Source organism: Vipera ursinii (assembly GCF_947247035.1).
Source record: "Vipera ursinii genome assembly, chromosome: 2".
NCBI lineage: Eukaryota > Metazoa > Chordata > Lepidosauria > Squamata > Viperidae > Vipera > Vipera ursinii.
In genome coordinates, this window is record NC_139513.1 from 170,777,091 (window position 1) to 170,801,689 (window position 24,599).

The 24,599-nt window shown below is 46.5% G+C and overlaps 1 protein-coding gene across 2 annotated transcripts; it reads left to right on the forward strand.

The window, feature by feature from the left end:
• Positions 1-1,753: 1,753 nt before the first annotated feature.
• On the forward strand, positions 1,754-23,366 carry LOC310636414 (semaphorin-3F-like). 2 transcript variants are annotated; one of them, XM_083356219.1, is made up of 17 exons: positions 1,754-1,972; positions 9,408-9,568; positions 9,920-9,982; positions 10,293-10,412; positions 10,764-10,857; positions 11,774-11,893; positions 12,561-12,700; positions 14,438-14,552; positions 15,278-15,347; positions 15,439-15,583; positions 15,779-16,001; positions 16,611-16,699; positions 16,811-16,852; positions 17,031-17,188; positions 18,580-18,647; positions 22,406-22,539; positions 22,891-23,366. In XM_083356219.1, the coding sequence occupies exons 1-17, from the start codon at positions 1,870-1,872 to the stop codon at positions 23,350-23,352; spliced, it is 2,307 nt and encodes a 768-aa protein (XP_083212345.1). In that variant the 5' UTR covers positions 1,754-1,869; the 3' UTR covers positions 23,353-23,366. The 2 variants fall into 2 exon arrangements, with proteins under 2 accessions (XP_083212345.1, XP_083212346.1); XM_083356220.1 differs by having other exon boundaries at positions 22,409-22,539.
• Positions 23,367-24,599: the final 1,233 nt, after the last annotated feature.

Genomic DNA, 24,599 nt, shown 5'->3' on the forward strand with positions numbered 1-24,599 from the left:
TTCTTTCTTTCTTTCTTTCTCTTCTTCTCTCTTTCTTTCTTTCTTTCTTTCTTTCTTTCTTTCTTTCTTTCTTTCTTTCTTTCTTTCTTTCTTTCTTTCTTTCTTTCTTTCTTTCTTTATTATTTATTTATTTATTTGATTTATATACCGCCCTTCTCCCGAAGGACTCAGGGCGGTGTACAGGGCAATAAAAATAAGAATACAGCATACAAGATTTAAAGTTAAATGATTGTGCCCAATGTAGTAAGTTAGTTAAAAACAGTGTTAAAACCCCAAACCCATCAGACCAGGCCGGCTTGTTCGAATAGATAAGTTTTTAGATCACGCCGGAAGGAGCGAAGGTGGGGGGGGGCATCCGTAGTTCAGCCGGTAAGCGGTTCCAAAGGACCAGGGTATTAAAATGCCTAAATCTTGTGACTTAAACAAAACTGAAAATTAAATAATTTTTTTCATGAACTTTGATCCTGATGGTGGATCTCACTACTCACTGATTAGGGGGATGGACTGGAAGACCTCCAAGGTCCCTTCCAGCTCCATTCTGATTGATTGCTTTAAATGAAGACAAGTTCATCATCAGGTAAAAAAAAGACACCACGGATCTTCCAAGGCTAATTCTTGCACTCACTGAGCGCCTGAGGATGGATGGCAATCGAAGGGGACCGGTTGGGACTCCAAGTCCCAGCCTGCGCGGCTTCCTCCGCTGCACCTGGCTCAGGTATGGGAGAGGCAGGTCGCGGCACGTCGGCAGGCAGGAGGGGACGGAACGCGCGGAAACACACACAGACGACGCACGCGTGCACTCGCTCCGGGGCCGGGAGCGTGTGTATGTGTGTGTGTGTGGGGTGGGGTGGGGTGGTAGAGTTAAAAAAAAAAAAGCGGGCTTTGGCAGGCAGATCAAAGCCCCCCGGCAGGCCCTGTTGGCACCGAGTGCCGGAGCTGCGCTGGTGCTGGGCGGGCTTGCTGCTGGCATTGTCCCCGGGCACCTGTTCTGTGGCATGGGGAAGATTATATAGCCCGGCTGGGGTGCGGGGAGGGATTGCTGCCGTTCCTGCCTCCCTTGTGCTGAGAGTGATGGCGTCAGGAGGCCACGGCAAAGCCCGAGCCTGCCTCCAGAAGGGCAGCGGCTCGAACCTCGGTGCCCTCTTCAGAACGGAGGGGGCCGTCCCGAGATGAAAAGATCCTCCCCGCTCTGCTTCTCTAGCGTTTCCCAACCTTAGGAACTTGAAGATGCGTGGACTTCAACTCCCAGAATTCCCCAGCCAGCTATGCTGGCTGGGGAATTCTGGGAGTTGAAGTCCACGCATCTTCAAGTTCCTAAGGTTGGGAAACGCTGCATTGGAGCGCCTGCGTTTCGGACCCCGGCAGGGGTCGCTCTTTCCAAGGGAGTGGGGCGGGGGGGGGCTCTTAGCGATGCAGGCCGAGCCCGGTAAGGTAGTCTGCCTTTCTCCCCCCTTTTTTTTCTTCTTCTTTTTTTTTGGGGGGGTTAGGGGGGGAGGAAGAAGGAGAGCCTATCTTGGGGTCTCCCATTCTCTAGCCCCCAACTTCAAAGGCTGGCTAGCCTGCAAGAAGGGCGGGGGGGGGGGAGATCTACAGGAGCTGGCCGGGAGAGAGAGAGAGAGAGAGAGCCTTTGAAGTGCCCATCAGCCGCGACCGCCACTCGGGTTACAGCTGCTTGGCCCGGGGCCCGGTGGGACGGACGAGAAAGGGAACTTTGATCTTGGTTACTTCCGCACAGCGCCCTCTAGGCCCGGCCCGGGCCCCCTCCCGCTTTCCCTGCAGCAACGCGGCGCCTCTGCCTCCAACATCCCCCCGTCGTCGGAACCCAGGTCCAGCCGGGCGATCTCCCTTTCTCTTCTTATAGGATTGACCATGGTGCCCTGGGCGACGCTGCTCCTGTTGGGGCTCTTGTTCTGCTGCTGTTTGGGCCACAGCAGCCAGACGGGAGCGCCCCGGGTCTACCTCACCTACAAAGGTAAGAGAGGCTGAAAGTCATTCAGGTGAGTCCCGGGGGGGGGGTGTGTGGGTGTGTGTAAGACTGCCTTTTGTCTTCCGGAGGCAAAAAAATAAAAATCTCCTCTCTCGGATGGGCATGTCTGCGTTGGGAGAAGGGAGAAAGCTGCAAGGTGGCACTGGGGTGGGCAAGGGTGGGGCATGGCAATCCGTCGCAGAACTCTTTGACAGAATAGAGAGCCTTTTTTTTTTCCTGCTTGTAGGAAGAGAGTCTCGTGTTCCAAAAAATCAGAAAAGTAGCTGGGTAGCACCCTTTCCGGACGAATAAAACTCACGCATTGGGAAAAGGGCAACCTTCTGATTTTTGTTCTTCTCTTTGTTTCTTAAAGACTACCGTCCATCACCCAGCCTGTTAGCCTAGATAAGGGATTTCATAGCAGCGGATTACCTGAAGGCATAAAAACCGAAAATTTAAGAAAATAAGTTAGATGAAGGGAGTCTTTCAAAGAACAATAGTGAATCTGCTGTATATGGCTATGAATTTTTTATAGCTGAGCAGGGAATTGTCCTTTTATTAGTTGGACTATGCTTAAAAGACTCTTCCCCAGTTGGACTTGTCCATGGTGGAGAGTGCATTTTTCAGGAAAGCTGGAGTAAATCTAAGTTTCCCTTCCTTCCTTCCTTCCTTCCTTCCTTCCTTCCTTCCTTCCTTCCTTCCTTCCTTTCTTTCTTTTGAAAATGACAGTATTGTAACAAGTTCCAAGGTTTTACTATGAGAAAGAAAAGCACCAGGAACACCACTTCTTTAACAATTAAATAACATTGTTAAAGTAAATTATGGTCCTTCTTAAGATGACAACTTCTGTTAATGTTGTCGTGGTTTTCTTGGCAACACTGTGGAACTGGTTTGCTGGTGCCAACCCTGAGATATCCTTATCCTCGCCCATTCAAATTGGACTAAACGTATTTTCTAAGAAGTTTGCCTAATTGCTGCTTAATGCTAAAAGGGGTGATTATGAAAACACAATGACTTGCTCACCAATAATTTTAACTATGCACTCTGATAGCTTGAGTAAACATTTTGACTGTCCCAGGAATGGACTGTTACCATGGGGAAAGGAATTATTCCTGCATCATATCACTGCTCAGATCATTGATACTGGTGCCCAAAGTAATCAGCTGTATTCCTGGGGAGGTCCAGGAAGGCAAGAAAACATTACTTTGGTCAATCTCAGCCTAATATAATTCATAGACAGACTATGAAGATAAAAAGAGATAATGCCCAGCTAAGCTACCAACAACATTACATCATTATAATTTACATCATTATAATTTAAGACAATTTACAAAGAGCAATAGCCTTGGTGGAGCAGTGGGCTAATGCCTCCTTAAGTAACACCAGCTGCCTGCAATGAGTGCAGGTTCGCGTCCCACCAGGCTCAAGGTTGACTCAGCCTTCCATCCTTCCGAGGTAGGTAAAATGAGGACCCAGATTGTTGGGGGCAATTAAGCTGACTTTGTAATAATGCCGCTTGGGGTGTGTGTGAAAGCCCTAATAAGCAGGCATATACATAGAATGAAGGCTACTGCTAAGCTTGTAAGCCGCCCTGAGTCTTCGGAGAAGGGCGGGATATAAATGGAATTAAAATAAAAAATAAAATAAATAAAATAAACAACTTAGAGGAAAGTAGTATATGTGTGCTTCTTATATCTGAAAACAAACTACAGTACTAGTGGATTCTGTTGGGACAGCAAGTAAGAACTGTCCAGTTAAAATAATGGCTTTGTTTGGATCAAACAATCTGCTTCTTTTTGCCAAGAATTCTTTCCACCTCTAGCATCAAACTAAATACCATGGAGATTTACTAGTACAGGATAATTTCTTTTCTGTGAGTCAGCTGCTACACGGAGGAGATCTTGTTGTCAAAGAGGAAGTTTGTAGTCATTTCTAACAAGGCAGCAGCTCTGGTTTTTATGTGTTAATCTCTTTTTTCCCCCATTTTAATATTATTTACGGCAACGGGTTCCTGTGGTGGCCTTGTGATGGACCTAATACGAAACAGATATAGACCTGACAGCGCACAGCTTTGTTTCAGCAGCTGCTTCTGTACGTTCTGAAAAAGCAGCAAGTTTTTCATTAACAAAATGCAAAGTGCAAATAACTTCAAGCTCCCCTATTCCCAGATTTCTGACCTGAGATGGCCAGTCGATTAAAAAAAGAAAGAAAAGGCTGACTGTAGATTATAGACCTCCTCAGTGGTTTTATGGTTTAAGCATTCTATGGTGCTGGTGAGCGTTGTATGTGCAGGACAGTTTAGCCATGTGGACCCAAGGCAGCCAATCGAAGCAGCTTGTCCATGTATGATGGATGCATCAGTTTGTGGCTGTCAACAGAGTCGCACCCTCGCCTGTTTCTGTATTGCTAATGCTTTGTGTTTTTGCTGTGAATGTTTTTCTAAAGAGGGTGTACAGGTTACTGCTGTGTCAGGCACATCACGCCATCATTGGTGGGTCCCTCTGCCGCCTTCTGCAAGCATTCTCCCCTCCACCCCCACCCCCCAAAAAATATCCTGTGACCTTGCTGGGTTCCCCTACACTCTCTGTTCTTGGGGATTCCGGGATCTAATTACTTGCCAGCCACCGGGGGAAAGGATTTCCCAGAAGGGCTTAAAATACCCAGCATGCCATACAGAGAAGGGACTAGAACATGGATGGATTCCCCTTCCAAAAGCACATTGTGGGGCAGGGGAAGAGAGGGAGCTTGGGCTGGAGAGGAGCTTAATGACTAGGGTGTGCATGCCACGTTCCTGCTATAGATACCCTGCTGTTGTTCTCACTATAGTTGCTTTGTCGTCCTTCCCTTCAACTATGAAAATGTAGCTCATGTGTACATGTGAAAGGGAGGGAGGGGGGGTGCACAAAGAAACAGCAAGAGCCTTGGCCAAAGGACAATTCATTCCTTTGGGCGGCAGCAGCTTGGCTATAAAAGGCAAAGCTCCAGACATCACTCTGGTTTCTCTGTACACGCGCTTGTGCCCGAATGGGCAGAGACACACACCTACGCTATGTGCTTGCTTAGGCTCATGGACTTACCTATGGGATACCATAAGGGATACGCAGCTGGTGAAGATGTCAGGGACTTGGGTCTTCCTCCTATGGAACTGGGAAGGTTGTGTGCCATCTGGCAGGAGGATTTCTGGTGGGACGTTCAGCCCGAATCCTCCTTGAGGAGGCAGGGGTCTTCCAGGGGAGGTTTTCCACCAGAGTCTATAGTATAAGTCATGTTCATTATTCTGGGTTTTGGAGATGGTGGTGGCAAGTACAACAGCAGGTCCCTGCGGCTATGTCTGCTGTGGCTTAAGCAAGGACTGCCCCATAAAGGCAGCGTATTTGGATTAAGCGGGCTCCGTAAGGAGGTGTTCCTGCTAAGACGAGCCCTTTTTTTACTACAGCATGTTCAGGTTTTTGAGAGGGCCCTGCTATTACTAGTTGTAAGTCAATAGTCTAACTGTGCTTGTGCATTCTATGAAACTGGACGAATTTTGCAGGATCCAATCTGGGTCAGTCACTGGGACCGGAGGTCCTAGACCTTTCGGACCCATGCTGGAGCCCATCCTCAGGGAATCTCTCTCTCACCAGAACGTGTGCTTTGAGCAGAAGGTGTGCTACGCGTAGTATTTATGTGGTGCCTGGTTGTGTGTGGCTTTTTTAGTTGTTGATTGGGCTGTTGATGGCCAGTTATGGGTCGGTCATTGGGACCAGAAGTATAGCCTTCTGGCCATTGACACCCCAATCAACAACTAAAAAAGCCACACACAGCCAGACACCGCATAAATAGCCCAAGGCTAATTCTGGTGTGAGAGACGTTCCCTGATGGATGGGGGCTCCAGCACAAATCCGAAAGCTCAGAAAACTAAACCTCTGATCCTGGTGACTGACCCAGATTGGATCTCGCAACATTATCTTGGGACACATCTATTTGCCTTCATTCATGGAAATGAATTATTTTTTTGGTTGAACTTCACTCTTGCCAAGAACACAGTCAGCTTTAGCCAGCTGTTTTCTCTCAGCTTTGGTTCTTTATGTAGGCAGGTTGGACCTGCCCTTACAGAGACTAAGGCCAGTGCTGGGTTACAGGGAAGAAGGGGAAGGGATAGGGGTGTCAAACTCAATTTCATTGAGGGCCACATCAGCATTGCGGTTGCCCTCAGGGGGCCGGGTGGGTATGGCCAGGGTGGGCGTGGCCTACTGGGTGGGTGTGGCTAGAGTGCGTATGGCCTACTGGGTGGGCGTGGCCAGCTCTACATCGTTGGCATCAAGGGTGCCTATGGGGGGGCCTGGGCAGGAGTGGGACAGATCTGAGGGTCTCTGGCAAAAGGAGGGTCTCTGGGCCAGAGCCAAGGCAGTGGGGGCCGTTCCCTCACTGTTTCCAGGATGGCTTCGTGGGCCACATGAAACCACTTCGTGGGCCTGATCCGGCCCCTGGGCCTTGTGTTTGACATGTCTGGATTAGAGGGTTGAGCTGGTGATGGGGCATCCAGCTCTGCCCCTGTACTCCTCCTGATCTATCCTGCTACCCTTTGGTGCAATGGAAACCGCTACCTGTTTCCAACGTTGAAAGCCCCATCAGCTGCTATTCCACTCCATTTCTGGTTAATGGCATCAGCCAGGGAGGTCCATCTCAAGCGATCTAATGTCCTGGGCAGGCTCTGCCCACCACCACCACCCCTCTGCAATATAAAGAATAATAACCCTGATTTCTTTTACTGGGTTATTATAGGAAGTACCGTTATATGATAACTAATTCTGCTTCCCCTACTGAAAGCTCTAGCAGCAAGAAGGGTGAGCCAGGATATAAAATGGTGCCCTCTTGTACCAGCTACAAAAACAAAAAAAAGCTGCTGAATCTCACCTCAGAATGAATGACAGGACAGCATCTGTCTCATAGCAGAAGGCACCTTTTTTAAGCTTAGGAAGTTAAGCAACTTGGGTCTGTTCTAAAGTGTTCCTTCATTTCTTATCAATTTGCTAACCTGAGCTTTTTTTTTTCCCATTTTGCCTGAGAGAGAAACTAATCTTGACTAACATACTATTGTTGTTCACTCTTCAAATAACACAGAAATGCAAGTCGCAGTTCTGTGATTGCAGAAGCAATTATTTGTCTGAGCAGAATTCAGCTGGCTCGGGATATTTCTTTAGGGAGGTGCTGGGGCTAAGGCTGAAAAAAGGTACATTAAGCCCAAAGAGCTTCAGTCATTGTGCCAAAGACCAACGTGATGACCGGTTGCAATTCCCAGGCACATATTGCCGCTGACTGTTTTGGCTGGCCACAGCCTGCTTCAGTCTGCCTGTAAGATGACAGATGATTCTAATGTTTCCTGATTTCTTGTTGGCTCCTCCAGTTTCCATCCCTCCGTCTTCCCAAGTGTGTGTGGGGGGCCTATGTGATAGAACAGTAAGGGGTTTGTGGAACCCAAGGGCTCCATTTCTGCCAAGGTATAACTCCTATCTAAAGGCTTCCTTGTTTGCCACAGAATGGACTTCTTCTGGGTATGGAAATTCCAGATGGTATGGAGGGGGAAGGTAAAGGAGCCCCTGTGGATTTTACTCCACTAGTCGTAGCTGACTTTAGAGGGCCTGCTCATCTTCCTTCAAAGGCCACTGAGCCAGCGCTGTCCAAAGACATTTCTGCAGTCCCGTGGTTCAGCATGACACCATGGAACATTGTTACCAAAGTGATACCTATTCATCTACTCACATTGGCGTGTTTTCAAACTGCTAGATGGGCAGGAGCTGGGGCAAGTAACAGGAGCTCACCCCATAGTGTGGTGCTCAGGTCTCAGAACCCGGGTTCCCGGCTTTCCAGCCGACAAGCCCAGCTTATTGACCACTGAGCCAACCCCGCTGCCAATTCCAGATAGCGTCCCTGAAAACCTTGTGAACAGATTGTTTCCCCCAAACCACCAGTGGTTTCCACCCACACAATCCTGAGGGTACAGCAGTTGGGCCTGAAATATTTTTTGGTCTCAGAGAAGTCCGTTAGGGGAGTGAGACCTTCTTCATCTGACATCCAGTATACCTCTACACACACACACACACACACACACACACAAATTATCAGCACTCAGTTGGTGATAAATGGATGCAGGAGGGAGAAGGGTTGGGAAGATGCTTACAAGAGGTTCTGCTTTGAAGGACTTAGTTCATTTTCCATCACAGTCGAAGATACCGGATAGCCTAATATTGCTAGGTTGCCTTAGAAGAGATGAATGGCACTGCTTATATACCCCCAATGTTATATAATGGCCACTGTGTATCAAAACTGGGCAGGATGCATGACACAGCCCACCCCTGGGCAGATTGCCATGGGGCAGATTGCCATTATTTCTTGGGGCAAGCATGATAGTCTCCCACCTGCCATGTGTTAATGCCTGGGAAATTCCATCAGGTTTCCAGAGTTCCTTCCCACCTTCCAGAGAAGAAGAGATGGGAGATGTCAGCTGAACTGGACGGAGAGAGGAGAGATTGGTCAGAATCCTGCAATTCTACTCCTGGCTTGGTGGTTTCCTTAATTTGATTTTAATTCCTCATCTCCCCAGACTCGTCTCTCGTCTGCATCTGTTCCTCTTTGACCTCCTGGAAGTCTGCTTTTCTTCCTGGCTTTGGCCCACTTGCCTAAAGGGATTAGGCCAATTTTGGTCCCTGATCTCTGCATTCTTGCCTAGACTTGGCTACAGAGCATAACTGGGCCTGGCTGGTGTCCTCTGGCTTTGTCCCCAAGGTCACCACAGGTGGGAAGTTCACCCCCATCCCTCTCTGATCTGTGCCTCTGGAATGTGGCTGGGGGATTGCTGGGGGATTTAGACTCTTTGCTGTACCAGCCGCTGAGCACCCCCCCCCCCAGCCACGTTGGCTCCGCCTTTGCCACTTCAAGGGACCAAAATACCCCCTGAGCTCAGCCCAAGTCAAGCCAGCCCACCCCACCCATCACATGGATCAACATGATCCAGTTGCTGCCCTTTCTGTGTGCAAGGGGAGGGGGGAAAGGGTAAGAGAAAAAAAGTCAGATTAGGATTCTGAGTTCTTGTCCTCTGCACGGTCAGGTGAGCAGTGGGCTAGGGCAAATTCATCACAGAGGACTGTCCTCTTCCAGAAGGATGGTCAGGGACCAGATATCTCTAAGAAAGCAGACTTTTTTTGGACCTTGCTCAGATGAAAAGTGTCATAGGTGGGAAGAGTAAGGAGAAGTGAAGACCATGGAATTGTCCATCAATGCTGAACCTTGAATGAGTTATCAGTTGACAGCTTTCCCCACTATAGTAAGATAACCAAAGTTCACTTTACGTGAACATTCCTAAAAATGTATTTAGGCAAGCCTGGCCTCTCTTTTTGTCAGTGTGCAAAGGGTGTCCTACTCCTGAGAAGTGGTAGTTGACTCTGAGGATCTCCCTCCACAGAATTGTTAGAGACCCGTACTGCGCGTCCTTTCAGCTTCAACTTTAACACAAGTGATTATCGCATCTTGTTGGTGGACCAAGACCAGGAACGTCTCTACTTGGGGGCACGAGATTTCCTGGTGGCCTTGGATCTTCACAACATCAACAAGGAGCCACTAATTGTAAGTCTTTTTTAAAAAAAATCTGCTGGGTCAGTTCAGAAAGTTGATCATGCTAGCACTGATGAGGTTACTTAGTTTGGGTAATAAAATGTTTGCAGGAACTCTGATGTTCCTCATGCCCAACATTTTCCTGCAGTGGTTGCTAACCGCCTTGGGCTGGGTTGACAGATGCAATAGAGTAAATAAGGCAGTGGGATAGGTACACATATGCACCTTGCAAGATGTTTAGGAGTCATTGGGCTGTAGCTCAAACTAGCCAACCATAAGTGGACTGGAGAACCAAGAAAGCCAAAAGGATTGGGAATAGATTTGGCATCTCAAGATGATCCTTCTTTCTCTTTCTCTCTTCAGATCCACTGGCCAGCATTGCCAAATCAGGAGAATGAGTGTCGCTTGGCAGGGAAAGGACAGAGAGTGAGTGGCAATTTTCTGCTCCTTCACTGTTAACCTGTACCTAGTGTACAGGGTAGTGTACTTGGCTTCAATGCATTAGGTCTCCGTGAGCTGGAAATACGTTTGGTTTTGGGTGTCCGAAAGCTATTTGATTTCTTGCATCTCTGGAAGGAAAATCGTTACTTTTGGCTTTGTCTCAGATGCTATTTTCTGATTCTACATAGTCCAGGAGCCTTAATCTATATATTCCCGGGAAGATGGAGACTGTATTAACTCCCACCTGGCAACCTTAAGTCTTCCAGTTCACATTTTACTTCTTCATGTCCTGTAGGGTGAATGTTTCAACTACATACGGCTTATGGAACCTTTGAACCGTACTCATCTCTACGCCTGTGGAACAGGAGCTTATCACCCAGTCTGCATCCTTATCAATCGTGGTTGGCGCTCTGAAGTAAGAAAAAGGACTCACAACCCACCCAGTCTTCCTGCTGGAAAAGAACCGTAGGGTATCTTAGTGATAGAAGATGTCTCTCTATTCTCAATCTGTGGCGTCTTCGGGGAACTTTGAGAAAGATGATCAGAGCAGAAAATAGTAATTAACTCAGCTGGCTAGTGGTCTGCCTTGATATAAGGTCACTTCTGTGAAGGGACAGTCAAGAAAAGAGGGCAGGGTAAAGACAGAATTGGAAGCAGGGTCTGGCAGCCTTACACTCAAAGTGACTTCATTCCTAAATGACTTGGAATCAAAGTAAGTTTTCATGATGATGGACCTGTTGTCCTTTCCTTGTTTGCCCTTCCACAGGAATACCTTTTCCGCACAGTGCCTCATTCACTGGAAGCAGGCAAGGGGAAATGTCCTTATGACCCCCGGCAGTCCAGCATGGCCGTGCTTGTCAGTAAGTAACTTTGAGTGAGTTGAGTTGGATGGTGGCCGCACAAGTTGAATGAAGTATTGCTAAACTATAAAATACAACTAGCATGCTGCTGCATAGGCATCCTTCTGGTCAATGCCTATGTGGAAACTGTGTTGCTGCTCAACCCAAGCTGCTTTTTCCTAGGTGGCATGACTGCCCTCCACAGCTGTCATACTATTCCACGAAAAAAAATGTGATTAGTTTTAAGCAGTTGCTGACATGTGTCGTGTGTGTCCATCCATGTGCTCTTTGAATTGCAGGTTTCCTTTGAATCTGAATTGCCCGACAACCTTGCTATCTATAGCTCCCATCTGATCTTTGTGGCTTTTGGTTTGTTATCAGGGCTGCAGGAAGTACACAGCTGACTGGAGAGGGGAACAAAGTACTTGGGAGAGAAGCTTTCATTAATTGCAGAGAAATGCTTGGGATGGCTGAGGTCTCATGTTCATCCCTGGCATTTCATTGAAAAGGATTTGAGGGGAGCAGAGCTGAGAAGTACCATTGCCTGACAGCCGGGCAAGACGGGGCATGTAGCACCAGCAATAGCAACATCTATCAGAAACCCTAAGGATGCTCCACTGATGCCGTGCTTGTGATGACGACACAGCTGGAATGCACCAATATGTTTTGATGTCACAATATCTGACACATGGCCTTGGTGCCAATGGCATCATCACACACAAGCACACCCTGTGTCATTTCCCTGCCTCCCCTTCAAGGATATCCATGCCCTTGAGTAGATTTTATTGACAAAGCCTAAGGCACCTCCCTGTATTTTTAATTGTCTCAAAACTCCAGATCTTACAGAGTTTCCCTGGTTATGCCTGCATAGGATTACACCCAATGAAGTTTTTGTTGTTGTTGCTCTTCTTCCTGTTCCACCCCCCCCTCCCTCCAGATAGCACACTGTATGCTGGAGTTCACGTGGATTTCATGGGCACCGATGCGGCCTTGTTCCGGACCATGGGACCGCGCCCAGCTGTACGTACGGAGCAACACGACTCCCGATGGCTGTATGGTAGGAAGCCAAACACCATCTAAAGAAAAACAAAGGGGGGGAAATTGGGCTGAACGATGAGATAACGGACCCCGATGGATAAAGCATAGAAGAGTGAATTCTTATAGTGTGAATGTCTTATTCGGCGAGGGGGCGGGGAGGAGGATGACATCAGGATTTGACAGTCACCCAGAAAAAAGTAAGGTAATCTTGCCAGGGTGAGGGCCGCTCTTGAAATCCAAAATGTTGGCAGGAGCGGGGAGCTGAACCATCATTGCATTGCAAGCGATTTCACGCGATTGCTGCCCCGTTGATGTCATGCCTGCTTCTGTCCCATTAAAAATTGTACTCGGATAACCTACAAGGCATGGCTCGGGGCTTCTGCTTACACCAGTGGAGCCTGCAGCCGATGAAAAGGCGAAGTAGGCCAAGTTTGCTTTTCTCTCCTCCGTTCCATTGCAGCCTCTAGGCCTCAGTTGACTGGCCCACAGGCATAAGTGCCCCAAGGCACAGGAGTAGACAGTGAACTGCAGAGGAACTGTACATACCAAGCATAGTGACCTTACGCTTCGGACTTTCTTTATGGCAGCATCTCTTCCCAAAAGTTTGCTTCAGGCAAAACTAGAGCGCTTGTCGTCTCCATCTAGTGGTGAACCCACGCGGTGGCATCTCTTTTCCCCTTCCTCAGACCCTGTTTTCCTCCAAGCCCACGTCATTCCCGACAGCTCCGACCACAGCGATGACAAGCTCTACTTCTTTTTCCGGGAAAAAGCCCTGGAGGGTGCCGTGGGGCCTGCCGTACTCGCTCGGGTGGGACGGGTGTGTCTGGTGAGCAGGACTTAAAGTGGGTTTTATCTTTGCTTGGGGGGGTGGGGCTGGGGTGGGCAGGGAATTCTAAGAAGGGCCGAGCCACCGAGAGATGCTGGTTGACCTCTTCTACTGCAGAGCTGATGTTCTCCTTAGCAACCCTAACAAGCGTCCAAGGTAATGAATGGTTTCATTTAGGAGCCGAACCAAGCTTGACTTCCATTCTATATACTAGGAAGGAACAGGTGTCCGCCACTTGTAAGACCTCCCTCTTGAAAGTACCACGATCTTTAAGAGCAAACAGAGTTGGCAAGTGTTGATGGGACAGGAATGCTAAAGTCTTCTTTGAGAAATAAAAAGGGTCACATGATAAGGAACCACCACCACCACCACCCCGGCTAAGATTTGCCAAAGTAGCAATCGACTTTGGAGAGGGGAAAAATAAAAGGGTGAAAAGAACCAGCTTTACAGCAGCGACTGAGCAGAGAAGTTCAAGCGAACGTATTGGCCGTTGGGAGAGGTAGATGAAAAGGGGTTGGGGGGGGGGCAAGGAAAAGGCAGAAAGAGCTACAAGCAATTTTTGTCCCTTGCCTGTTGCAGAGCACATACATATCCTATGGACAGTGTAGATCAGGGGACCTCAACCTTGGCAACTTTAAGACTTGTGGACTTCAACTTCTGCGAGTGGAAGTCCACAAGTCTTAAAGTTGCCAAGGTTGAGGACCCCTGGTGTAGATGGTAAGTATGCATGTATCCGTTCTGCAGTCGTCAACACAATCTTCTGAGGTGTTTTCTTGAGAATCATCCCTGGTAGATTTTAAAATGTCCCAGCAAATGGAAGAATGGCCAGTGCACTCCTACAGTGTGGTGAGGGAGCAGCTGCTGTGTTGCAGTTTATGGCGAGTTCTCAGCAGTGCAGGCAGCGTGAAGGGCTGAAATGCTACTGCACAGCCAAATGGCTTGTTCAGCCCTGAGAAGGCCCAGGTCCACAATTAGAAATGGGAAATGAGAGCTTCCCTGTAGCCCCATTGTTCTCTTGTCATGGCTCTCCGTGGTGGGAAGTTGCAAAAAAAAAAGTATTTAATCTGGAGATTTTAGATCAAGGGTGAGCAGTTGTTCCAGCCAAAGGAATTCAGCCCCTTGGGCATGCCAGCAACCACATGTAGAAAGTCGGGGGGGGGGCAGGATTAAAACTAAATTTGATTTAATAAGATAGGTTTCAATTCAATTCAATTCAATTAAAATTTAATTTATCACACATTTATAAGATGGTGATTCCTCATCTTTTAATAATTCCCCCCTTTGGTCACGTTACACATTGCAATTGGGTGACAGCTGTTGGAAGAGCCACGGTTTTTGGAGACCACATGCCACAGTTGTACCTATTGACTGTAGAGTTAAAGCTCCCCATTGCACTCAGTTGAGGTCTTCAGGTCTGCCCCAAACCTGGAAGAAGCCTTTCTCAAACAGGCCCATGCTGGCTTGGCTCAATGGTAGGTGTAGCCCTATTTGTCTAAGATGGAGAAGGCTCTTCTATCAGGTATCACTTGCCCTGTACCTTGATTCAGCTTAATTTTCACTGCTCACATCCTGCAGGCTGAAATAGTGCCATAATTCCCAGGTGCAAACAGCTGTTTTTGCCACCTTGCAGCTCAAAAGCGGTTCTGTGTCTTTCTTTTTCTCGAAGATTTCTGCATCTGTGGAATCGCAGAGTGGGGGGGGGGGCTGTCCTAGTAAATCTCTTGCTTTTTTTTTCAGAACGATGATGGGGGCCACCGTTCCCTGTTGAACAAGTGGACGACGTTCCTTAAAGCCCGTCTGGTCTGCTCCGTGATTGGAGAGGATGGGGTGGAGACTTTCTTTGACGAGCTGCGTGAGCCCTTCTTTTGGACAGAGAGATTTTTGTTCTCGGGAGAGGGAGGGGCAGGTTTGGGGTTTAGTGATAGTGGTGAAGGTATGGAAAATTGGAACTTGATGAAAGAGGCCGGGCTGGGTTGTTCAAGGATGTGAGCCAGAAATTCTGCCTAAAAGTTTGGGGAGAGATACCAGCTGTTGGACTTAAATATGGGCTGTGCTTAAGCAGTGACAAAAAATAGCCATTGAAATCTAGCATCAGCATATTATGGCCACTCTAAAAGTACTTTCTGCTTTAAGTGTAGAATAACTAAGATGCAGAGTTTCAAGTAATATAATATAGCACCCATTTGGATTTGACAGTGTTGTCGATCCTGGCCATTTTATAAACAGTCCCTGAATCCAGTATGTGAAATGGCTATTTTTTAAAAAAACAAACAAACAAACAAACCCTCATTTAAATGTCTTTCTCTTTCATTTGTTTCTTAAAATGATTTTCTCGTGCCAGCTGGCCACTGAAAGCATTGGCAATCCTTACACATCTGGAGGGTTCCAGATTGGGCAAGATAAGCCTCAAAGCGTGGCCCTGAAATAGATCTTTCTGTGCTGACTGGGGAACCCTGGGAGTTGAAGTCCAAGCATCTTCCAGTGGCCAGGATTGAGAAGCCACCACCTTAGAGCTTTGCATGCAAACTCTGCACACATCTCCCTCAAAGAGCGTGATTGGATTATTTCCTTCCCCAGGTGACGTCTTCCTTTTGCCGACCCAGGATGAGAAGCATCCCTTGCTCTACGGGGTCTTCTCCACCCTGGGGTGAGTAAAGCCCACGGGGTCGGGATGGGGAGAGCCTTTGCAGCCTTTGCATCACTCCTCTGTCCTTCTGGCCCTGCTTCTCTCTTCCAAGGTCAGTCTTCCGTGGCTCGGCGGTCTGTGTTTACTCCATGGCTGACATCCGCACTGTCTTCAATGGGCCCTTTGCCCACAAGGAAGGACACAACTACCAGTGGGGGCCATACACAGGACGTGTGCCCTACCCTCGTCCTGGAGCCGTGAGTCCCAAACGTCTTAACTCTCGAAGGGTTCAAGATTCCATTTCCTGTTTCCTCTCGTTCTGCAAACTCCTTCCAGTAACCTCTTGGCTCGCTTCTAATTCTGAGTAAAGCAAGCAGGAAAAGGGAACCTGAATCCTCATTCTTTAATTTTTTTCTCCAGTTGTGACTTCATGGGTTCGTTTTCTTTTTTAGTGCCCGGGAGGAACCTTCACCCCAGGCCTTCGCTCTACACGTGAGTTTTCTGATGAGCTGGTAACCTTTGTGCGGGCCCACCCTTTGATGTTCCATGCAGTCTACCCCCTCCAGCGCCGTCCCCTCCTGGTGAGGACCAATGTCCCCTACAGCTTCACCACCTTGGCTGTGGATCTTGTGGATGCGGTGGATGGGCGCTACGAGGTGCTCTTCCTTGGCACAGGTATGTCCAGCATTTTGCAATTCCACCTGGGGAGCAGCTACGATTGTGGCGCTGGCCTGGGTTACTTTTTAGTTCCTCATTCTAAAAGGCAAAAGTCTTGTAATCTAGATTATTAGACACATTCGCTGTCCCCAGAGCCCTTATCTCTTAATTATCCTCAGAAATGGGTCAGCTCTTAGAACAGGGGTGTCAAACTCAATTTCATTGAGGGCCGCATCAGCATTGCGGTTGCCCTCAGAGGGCCGGGTGGGTATGGCCAGGGTGGGCATGGCCTACTGGGTGGGCGGGGCTAGAGTACGTATGGCCTACTGGGTGGGCGTGGCCAGCTCTACATCGTTCGCGTCAAGGGTGCCTATGGGGGCCCGGGCGGGAGTGGGACAGATCTGAGGGTCTCTGGCAGAAGGAGGGTCTCTGGGCCAGGGCCAAGGCAGTGGGGGCCGTTCCCTCACAGTTTCCAGGATGGCTTCGCGGGCCGCATGAAACTACTTCACGGGCCGGATCTGGCCCCCGGGCCTTGTGTTTGACATGTCTGTCTTAGAATGTCTGTGGAGTCATATGTCCTTCACGGAGCAGCATGAGTAATTAATGCTTCTATTTTCTCTATCCCAGACCAAGGTACAGTGCAGAAGGTGATTGTGTTACCCAAGGAACAAGGGATACTGGAAGAATTGACTCTGGAGGAAGTTGAGGTGTTCAGGGTGAGCAAAGAGACAAGCCCAGTCATGACCCCCCCCCCCTTGTTATGTTGTTTAACCTTCGCCATTTTTGCTCTTCTCAAGGCTTCCCTCCCCCCTTTTGTTGCCTTATAGGTACCAGCTCCAGTGAAGACACTGTGGATATCCTCAAAGCGAGTAGGTGGTTGTTCAGGATATATATTGCTAAGGGATTAAATAGGGCAGAAAGAGTTACTATATAAGAGTTGCCTATCGGTGGGAGAAGGAAGGATGTCTTCGTCAGAGGCAAAGGGATCTGGGAACAGCAGACGAGTAGCAAAAGCCCTGGGTTTATCCCACTCTCCTGTTTTTGTAGCAACAGCTCTATGTCTCCTCCGACATGGGCGTTTCCCAGCTGAGCCTCCACCGATGCCGGGAGTATGGTGAAGCCTGTGCTGATTGCTGTCTGGCCCGGGATCCCTACTGTGCATGGGATGGGCAACGCTGTGCCCGCTATAGTCACACAGCCAAAAGGTCAGTTTCCAAAACTGCTAATGCGCATTGCAGAGTTTGGAGGCAAAGCCAACCAGGGTTCAAATTCTGTGTGTCTCAGCGAGATGGCCGGAATCGTGATGAATTTTGGAGGGAGCAAAGCGGGCCGTCCTATTTAGTCAATTGCCTGTGAGAAGCAAGACGTGGCAGGACCAATCTGGACACCTTGGCCTGGTTCTTCTGTGTTCCCTGCCTGATCTAGCAGAGGTTGCTTCCTTTTTTCACCAAGATGGTGAAGCCTTGTTGCACTGCTGACAAGACCAGAAATCAGAGCAGTTTAGCAGTCAAGCAGAGGGTTAAACGTATGGTATAATCATAAGACAGACTTTAAGTCATGCACAACTAAACAGAGACATGAGTCAAGGCAGATTTGTACACATGGCAAGAAAAATTGAGTCGGTTCAAGACAACAGAATTTGGAGTCAGTCCACCAAAAGAGAAGGTTGAGCGCAGCAAATCAAAGAACTGCTTGAGTTCTTTTTTTGACTGAAACAGAAAACGTGTGTTTGTCTGTGTTTATTTATACTCTGTATCTCTATGTATTTATAAATCTGTATCCCTATATAAACACACCCATACCTACATACACAGGGTGTTCCAAAAGTCAGCCCCTCTAGGCCAATCACAGTATATTTTATTATTATTATTTTTCCCAGAGAAAATTTTACTGAGATTGAAAATAACATTGTTCATCAGTGGCTGTGTTCCTACAGTACGGTTGACCATGTTGTCCTTACCCCCTCCATGAGCTGGCAGCGGAGGAAGTCTGGGATGTCTTGGATTTTCTAGATTCTCCCAGCAGCCACAAATTACAGTCGCATGTATATATGTACATATGCGGGTATTTTTGTGCGATTAGTACGTATCAGCCAGGCAGCACCACTTCACCCATTCCCTACCTCATTCTGATTTCTTTCTTTTCATATAAACATTGCTTGTGTGACTCTGTGGGAAGGAACTGCTAATTGAGATGAAGTGCCTGAAGAAGACACAGACATTGAAAGGGGCAGTTAATTTTCAGGTAGCTTGGTCTACTGATGGAACTTAGATTGTAGCTCTAAACAAATCGAGGTCTGTTTGGAGCTGAAGCCAATCCTCCCCGGATTAATTGCCTCACTGAGTTCTCCTGTTTGCCTCAACTCTTAAACCAACTTCATTGGTTAGCAAGTGTTGTGAACAAGACCATTGTGCATAAAAGTTCCTTTGAAGACAAGAGGATGGTGGCACTGCTTCTCTGAAAGTTACTATCAAGCCCTAAAGAGGAAGCATATGGGATGTCATCACATCACATTTGTTGTGAACAATGTATTTCCTCAGTTGCTGTGTAAGAAAGAGAGTGAGCAATGAAGGGTGTATCTTTTGTCTCTGGCCAGGAGGAGCCGTCGCCAGGATATCAAACATGGCGATCCCCTCAGGCAGTGCCGTGGTTTTAACGCTAAGGGTAAGTCTCTTCAGATCTGCCTATGCCTTGGCAGCTAATATTGTGTTGATTTGTTTTTTTTAAATAATGGACACAGAAGTAGCTTAGCAGGCTGGGGAACAGGTTGGCGTAGGAGATGAAAAGGCACATTTTGTTGACATCACTTCCACAGGTAAGGATCTCTAGTGGCCAGCATTTTTGGAGAAAACACTGCAAAGAAGGCAGTGAAGTAAAAGTCTAAAGAAAACTTAGCTGTAAGGCTGAGCTGCCCAACTGCGGTCAGATTTTCTTCTTAAAATGAAGAGTAACAGGAAGGCTACCAAATCCAGGCTGCAAAAATATTCACTAGCTAACAGCAAAAAGATAAAAAAATAATTCATTCTTTGCACATCCTTTGGGTTTTTGCAGCACACACCTGCAAAATTTATGCTTTAATGAAGGATAATAGAAGCATGGGTATTCCTTGTTTAACCATAGTAACCATGGCTGGGTGACCCGGTCATAAAGTGTAGCATCATGTGACTGTGCTGACTTTCAGTGGTAGTTCCAGCAGTTCCAGCTGCATCTGTTAGGTCAATCCCCATTGACTTTGTCTAAAGTTGGTTGTGAAGGTTACTAATGGCAATCACATGACCACAGGGACGCTGCAATGATGACAACTTCAAGAACCAGCCATAGGCTTCCTTGTTCAGTGCTATCGTAACTTTGAACACTTGCAAAACAAATGGTTGTTAACCAAGGTCTATCTGTACAACCATTATTCCATGGAAAATACGTTGCCTACTTTGGATGCCAAAGGAATCTTGGCATTTCTTATTTTAAGAAGTATCGGGAGATACATGATGGTAATGCAATATGGAAAGCTTGTTGCCACTTAGTAGGCAATATTTGGCTAGATGCACCAATTGTCCGTTACACATTAGGCAGATTTCAATGCTCGTGTTATTCCCAAATTGGAAGGGGGAAGGAAGAAATGTTGTACTTTGAACGTGAAATATAAAATGGAGATTTATAAAGTGAAATTGCACTTATTCTCCAGCATTCATGATTAGAGGACAGCCTCATACTGAGGCAGGAGCAGAATTTAATTGACCATTCAGGAAGTTGGCTAGATATAAGACCCGTTCTAAAAAGAGAAAGCAGGGTTGAGGCTTCTTAGAACAGGATAATTTATAAGGAGTTGCAAAACAAAAACACCACTGTGGATGGAGAAGGCCTGTGTTAGCTTGCGTCACCAGCAGTGCAGGCTGATGTCAGTGCAGTGATATTGTCTAAATACACATTATTAGCTTGACTTAGCGATAGTCATAATAACTGAAGGCACTGGAGGCTGGAATATCAACACATCTGGAAGCTAATAGATTGGAAAATTAATGTAGTTATTGCTAGCTAAATTATATAAGTTTCCCCGATTCTTTTCAAACTGTTTCTTTTCCTCTCTGGAGCATGGAAGTATTGGGAAACAAAGTAAGGAATTCCTAGGGTGATGCTGTTCTTCTACTTATGGCTAGGCACGCTAGAGGAAACAGCAGTTGGCTGGCTAATGGAATGGAAACAAGGATAAGTTACGTGTCTTGGTTGGCCAGGTGTATATTGGAAAAGGATGCAAAATTGTACAGTGGGAAATAAAGAGTTTATCTGAGTAAAAACACTGCATTTTAATTTAGCTCTTCCTGTGCTTTTTATTTTCCTGTGCTATTTTCATACATTTATTGAGAGCCGGATACATGGATTTTGTACAGCTATAATTAGAGAACAGCTCCTTGACATTTACAACTGGAATTAATAATCTTAAGACTTTCCTGCATTTGTATGTTAAGCAGCGGGCTCCTCCTGCTTTGGTAATGATTGTTCACTGTCTCCCGAGAGATTAGAGGATCTTAAAAGTCCTAGAAAATATCAGATACTGTTTGAAGGGTCACCAGGTTGGAGAAAGTGATTTATACTTTTTCATTGATGTGTTTCATAAGATTTTTTTCTGTTGCATCTACCTTCTTTACTTTTTGGGGGGCTTTGTCTTTTTAACTTTCACTTCTAAAAGGACTATCATATTTTGGATTTTATATATTTAGATTTTCTGAATACAGCATCTCTTATTTCAGTTGGCATTGCTTCTCCCCTGATTGCAAAAGTAAAATTGTGCAACAACATAGAACAGGGTGGTAGATGAATATACTGTTAGGTAGATACAAGGAAATCTTTCTTTGGGGAGCTGCTAGTGGTTTTTTGTTTAAATCGTCCTGGTTATTGAAATAGTGAATTGAGTATTGTGTCAGACAACTACCTAAAACTGTAAAGGACAAGTGAACCACATATTGTAGTGCAAAATCTAGCAGTAGCTCTATTGATCATCTCCCCATGGACCATTTAGTGTAGCTTCTGCTAACTTAACAGTGACCTTTTTCAGATGCTTGGCTAGACTGAGAAAGTTGAGAAACATTCCAGATGATGTTTCTGTAGCCCAACCAAGAAAATTATATGAATTGGACCTCAACACCAGTGCATGGTTTGCACCATCCTATTTTTGGTAACTTAATCTCCATGGAAACTGATAAAACTCTAAATCAAAAGGCACGTAGCTTCTTTCTTTAGACTCCTTGGATAACTTATTAGTACTTCTGCAAATAAAGGGACTGCCCCAATTAAGCTACTCTTCCTGATGCAGTTTATAATTGTATCATGTTTTTAACAGAGCTCATAATTTTGTGACTTGGCTTAAGAAATTGTTCCCTTATCCTAGATTGCATTTCTTTTATGAGCAACTTTCCTGAAGTCAGCAGTGGTTGAATCCAAAATCATAGTCCCATATATTCATATATCTCTGCTCTCGTGTCCAGCCCCATTGCACACACACTGCATATTCAATTTCTCACACAAGTATACTTGAATGATTTCACTCCCCGCTCTCACTTTGAAACTGTTGCACAGCTGATCCATGGAAAAAAGCAAGTATCTTATTGATCCACAAAGGGAGCACGATGCCTTTTTTGCACAAGTTCCCCATTGGGCATGCAAGCCATCACTTCGGCAACCCTGCTTTATGTGGCAAAACTTGTATTACTTTAGTAACAATTAAAGGAAAAGAAAGAGGTGGAAATGAAGATGTCTAGCAACAGACTATGCTCCTATAAGGCTGTAATTGTGCACATGCTCTCTTCAAACTGCTGGGGAATGAAAAGGGGCCTACTTCTAAGCGGTCCTGGATAGATTACATTGTTAATATCTTCCAGATGTTTTGGACTTCAACTCCCATCAGCCCAAGATAGCACAGACACTGGCAAGAGCTGTATTGTTAAGAGTTTTATTTTGTTGCCTTTGTAGTACTTGAAAGTTTAACCAGGAGTCTGCTTTGCACACATTTTTACAGTGGACAACTACCAGACTGTTCTTGCTCTGAACAGGACAACCCAGGAATAACAGGTTCTTATAATTTCTACTGCATCCAAGGACCACTTCCTGTAAATGCTTAATTTTTTTTTTTACTGTGTTCAAGTTAGGAGAAATCCTTGACGCTTGTTCCCTCTTCCTGGTAAAAGTGGTACACCGTAGTAGCACAGTACTTTAGAAATGAGTCAGAAATGAGCAGTCCTACTGTGTTCATTTTAGCAGAAATTTGGTGATAGCTGCTGGGTTTCTCAAATATTTTTATAGCAACAACTGTTGGAAGCCAGACTTGTGCTTAGCAGACTGTCTACTTCCAGCCTTTACTGAAATGCAATGGGGGTCTCAGAACTCAAGGAAATGCTGTTCCCCTCCCGGTCCCCCTGCCCCCATCACAGCAGAACAGCAATTAAGTGAACAGATTCAATACGGGCTAGAAGGAGGAAGTGCATTTCTGGAGTGTGAACCCCGATCTCCCCACGCGACCATCAAGTGGCTTATGCAAACAGACGATTCTACCAAACGCAAAGTGGTAAGTCCTGCTAAACATTACTTGACATGACCTTAAGACGGTGTGCACCGAGACTGTGGGAACTGAAAACTGAGGATTTGGAAAATCTCATCGTATTAGTGGGCACTTTTTTTTAAAAAAAAATAAAATCTAAAGTTACTGACTTACGGTGGATGTTGGAAGTTGGCAACTGAAACTTCGCTGAATTGACAAAACCTGTCATCAGACTGGCACGCACTTCGTTAAGCTCAAAACCGACCACATTAAAAGCTTAGGCAGACTAGGCCACCGAGTAGTGACACAGTGGTGTAAGACGCGCATTTAAAAAGAAAATAATAATTTCAATTATGTCACATGCTCTTTCCTTCCCAGTTGCCCCGGGATCGCATATTGCTTCAGACACCTCAGGGTGTGCTCTTAGGCCCAGTGATGCCATCTGACAGTGGGCTCTACCAATGCATAGGCACCGAGAACCGCTTTCGCCACACACTGCGGCGGCTTCGTCTGCACGTCCTTCCGCGTGCTTTGCTGGAGGGGGCCATCACCTCTGAAGAGACACCTACCCTGGGTATTTGCGAGAGCTACTGGCAACAGTTCAACAGAGCCCAAGACATCCGGCACAGGCAGAGTGGCCACCAGTCCCATGCTGGACCCAGCCTGTGGGCTTCTGAACAGCAGTCCAACTGGTACAGAGCTACTCAGCAGTCCTCACTGAACTGGACCACCAGTAGTCCCCGCCACTCCCAAAGCAGCAGCAGCAGCAGCCGCGGTCGCCATCATCACCATCACCGCTCCAAGCCGTGGGCAGGGCACCGAACGCCACCTCGAAGCTGAGCTGGAGGGAAGACAGTGGTGGGCAGGGAGAGGCTTTGACCTAATCTTTGGCGTGAGAGAATGACATTCCAGTGGACTCTTTGTAAGAGCTGAGTGAATCCAGAGATGGGGAAAAACCTCTTTGCTTCCTCCAGATGGCGGGGACAACACTATTGCTAACAAAGTGTGTGGTGTGGTGTGTCCAGGCTAATTCCAGGGTTTCCAGGACCAGGGCTTACTGGCTCTTTCCTGAAACGGAAAGGTGACCAGTGCTAATTGCAAAGGCTTTGGCTTTAGGATTCTTTTTTTTTTTTTACAGTATTCATTCCCAAACCTTATGCCATCCTCTCGCATCACAGAAGGAAAACTGTGGGGCTTCCTTCAACATTAACGCCATCGTTTTATTAACCCTATGCTGCAGAAGCATGTAGCAGAAAATAAAATACCAGTTTATTTTCTAAACAAAATGGAAAAGGGCCATTGTGGATTTGTGAAAGGAAGAACATTTCCATGCGCAGTGAGCCCAATGTTACAAGTAGTTTTAAGATCCAGCCTTCTTAGAATCGACCCTATCACGAATCGAAAGAGGGCAATGTTAACAAAAAAAATTAGTGGTTTATCCCAAGTCCTGCCTACACCACAGGTATTAAACGGAACCCTTGCTTCAATGGAAGTACTCACATTGTTCCTCTTTTTGTCCTCTTTGGAACCAAATAAGGAAATACAGAATTTGGGCTTGGTGATACAGTGGGCACAAATGCCAGTCTACATACGTATCAACTGCTTTTCAGTCACGCGAAAGCAGGAGGCTTTAAACCCATTACAGAGGCTAGCTCAGTTGCAACTTCTCTGGAGGAAATACCTTTTTATGGCAGAAACACATAGGCCTTTATATTACCTCCACCTTTCTGATAGTTTCAACAAAAATGGTTAAGAACCTTTCAGATTATGAGCTTTTCCAGAACAAGAACAAACAGATTCTGTATTAGATCAAACCAGGTTTCATCTACAGTTGCTCCATACTGTGGTCATCGTCCCAACTGTGATACACATTTAAATGTCATTTACTTTGCACCATTGATAGGTCTTACCAGCTTTATTCTTGAAGAATGTATTATTTTTAAAAAGCCATTGGAGTCGGGGTGTGAGGGAAGAAGGGGGTTAACACCACAGCTCATGGAATGAATTCCAGAATATGTGATGATGGGAAACAATTTTGAAACTCTTTTCCAAGGCTGCTTGGGATTTCATAATCTGACTCCAGGTGT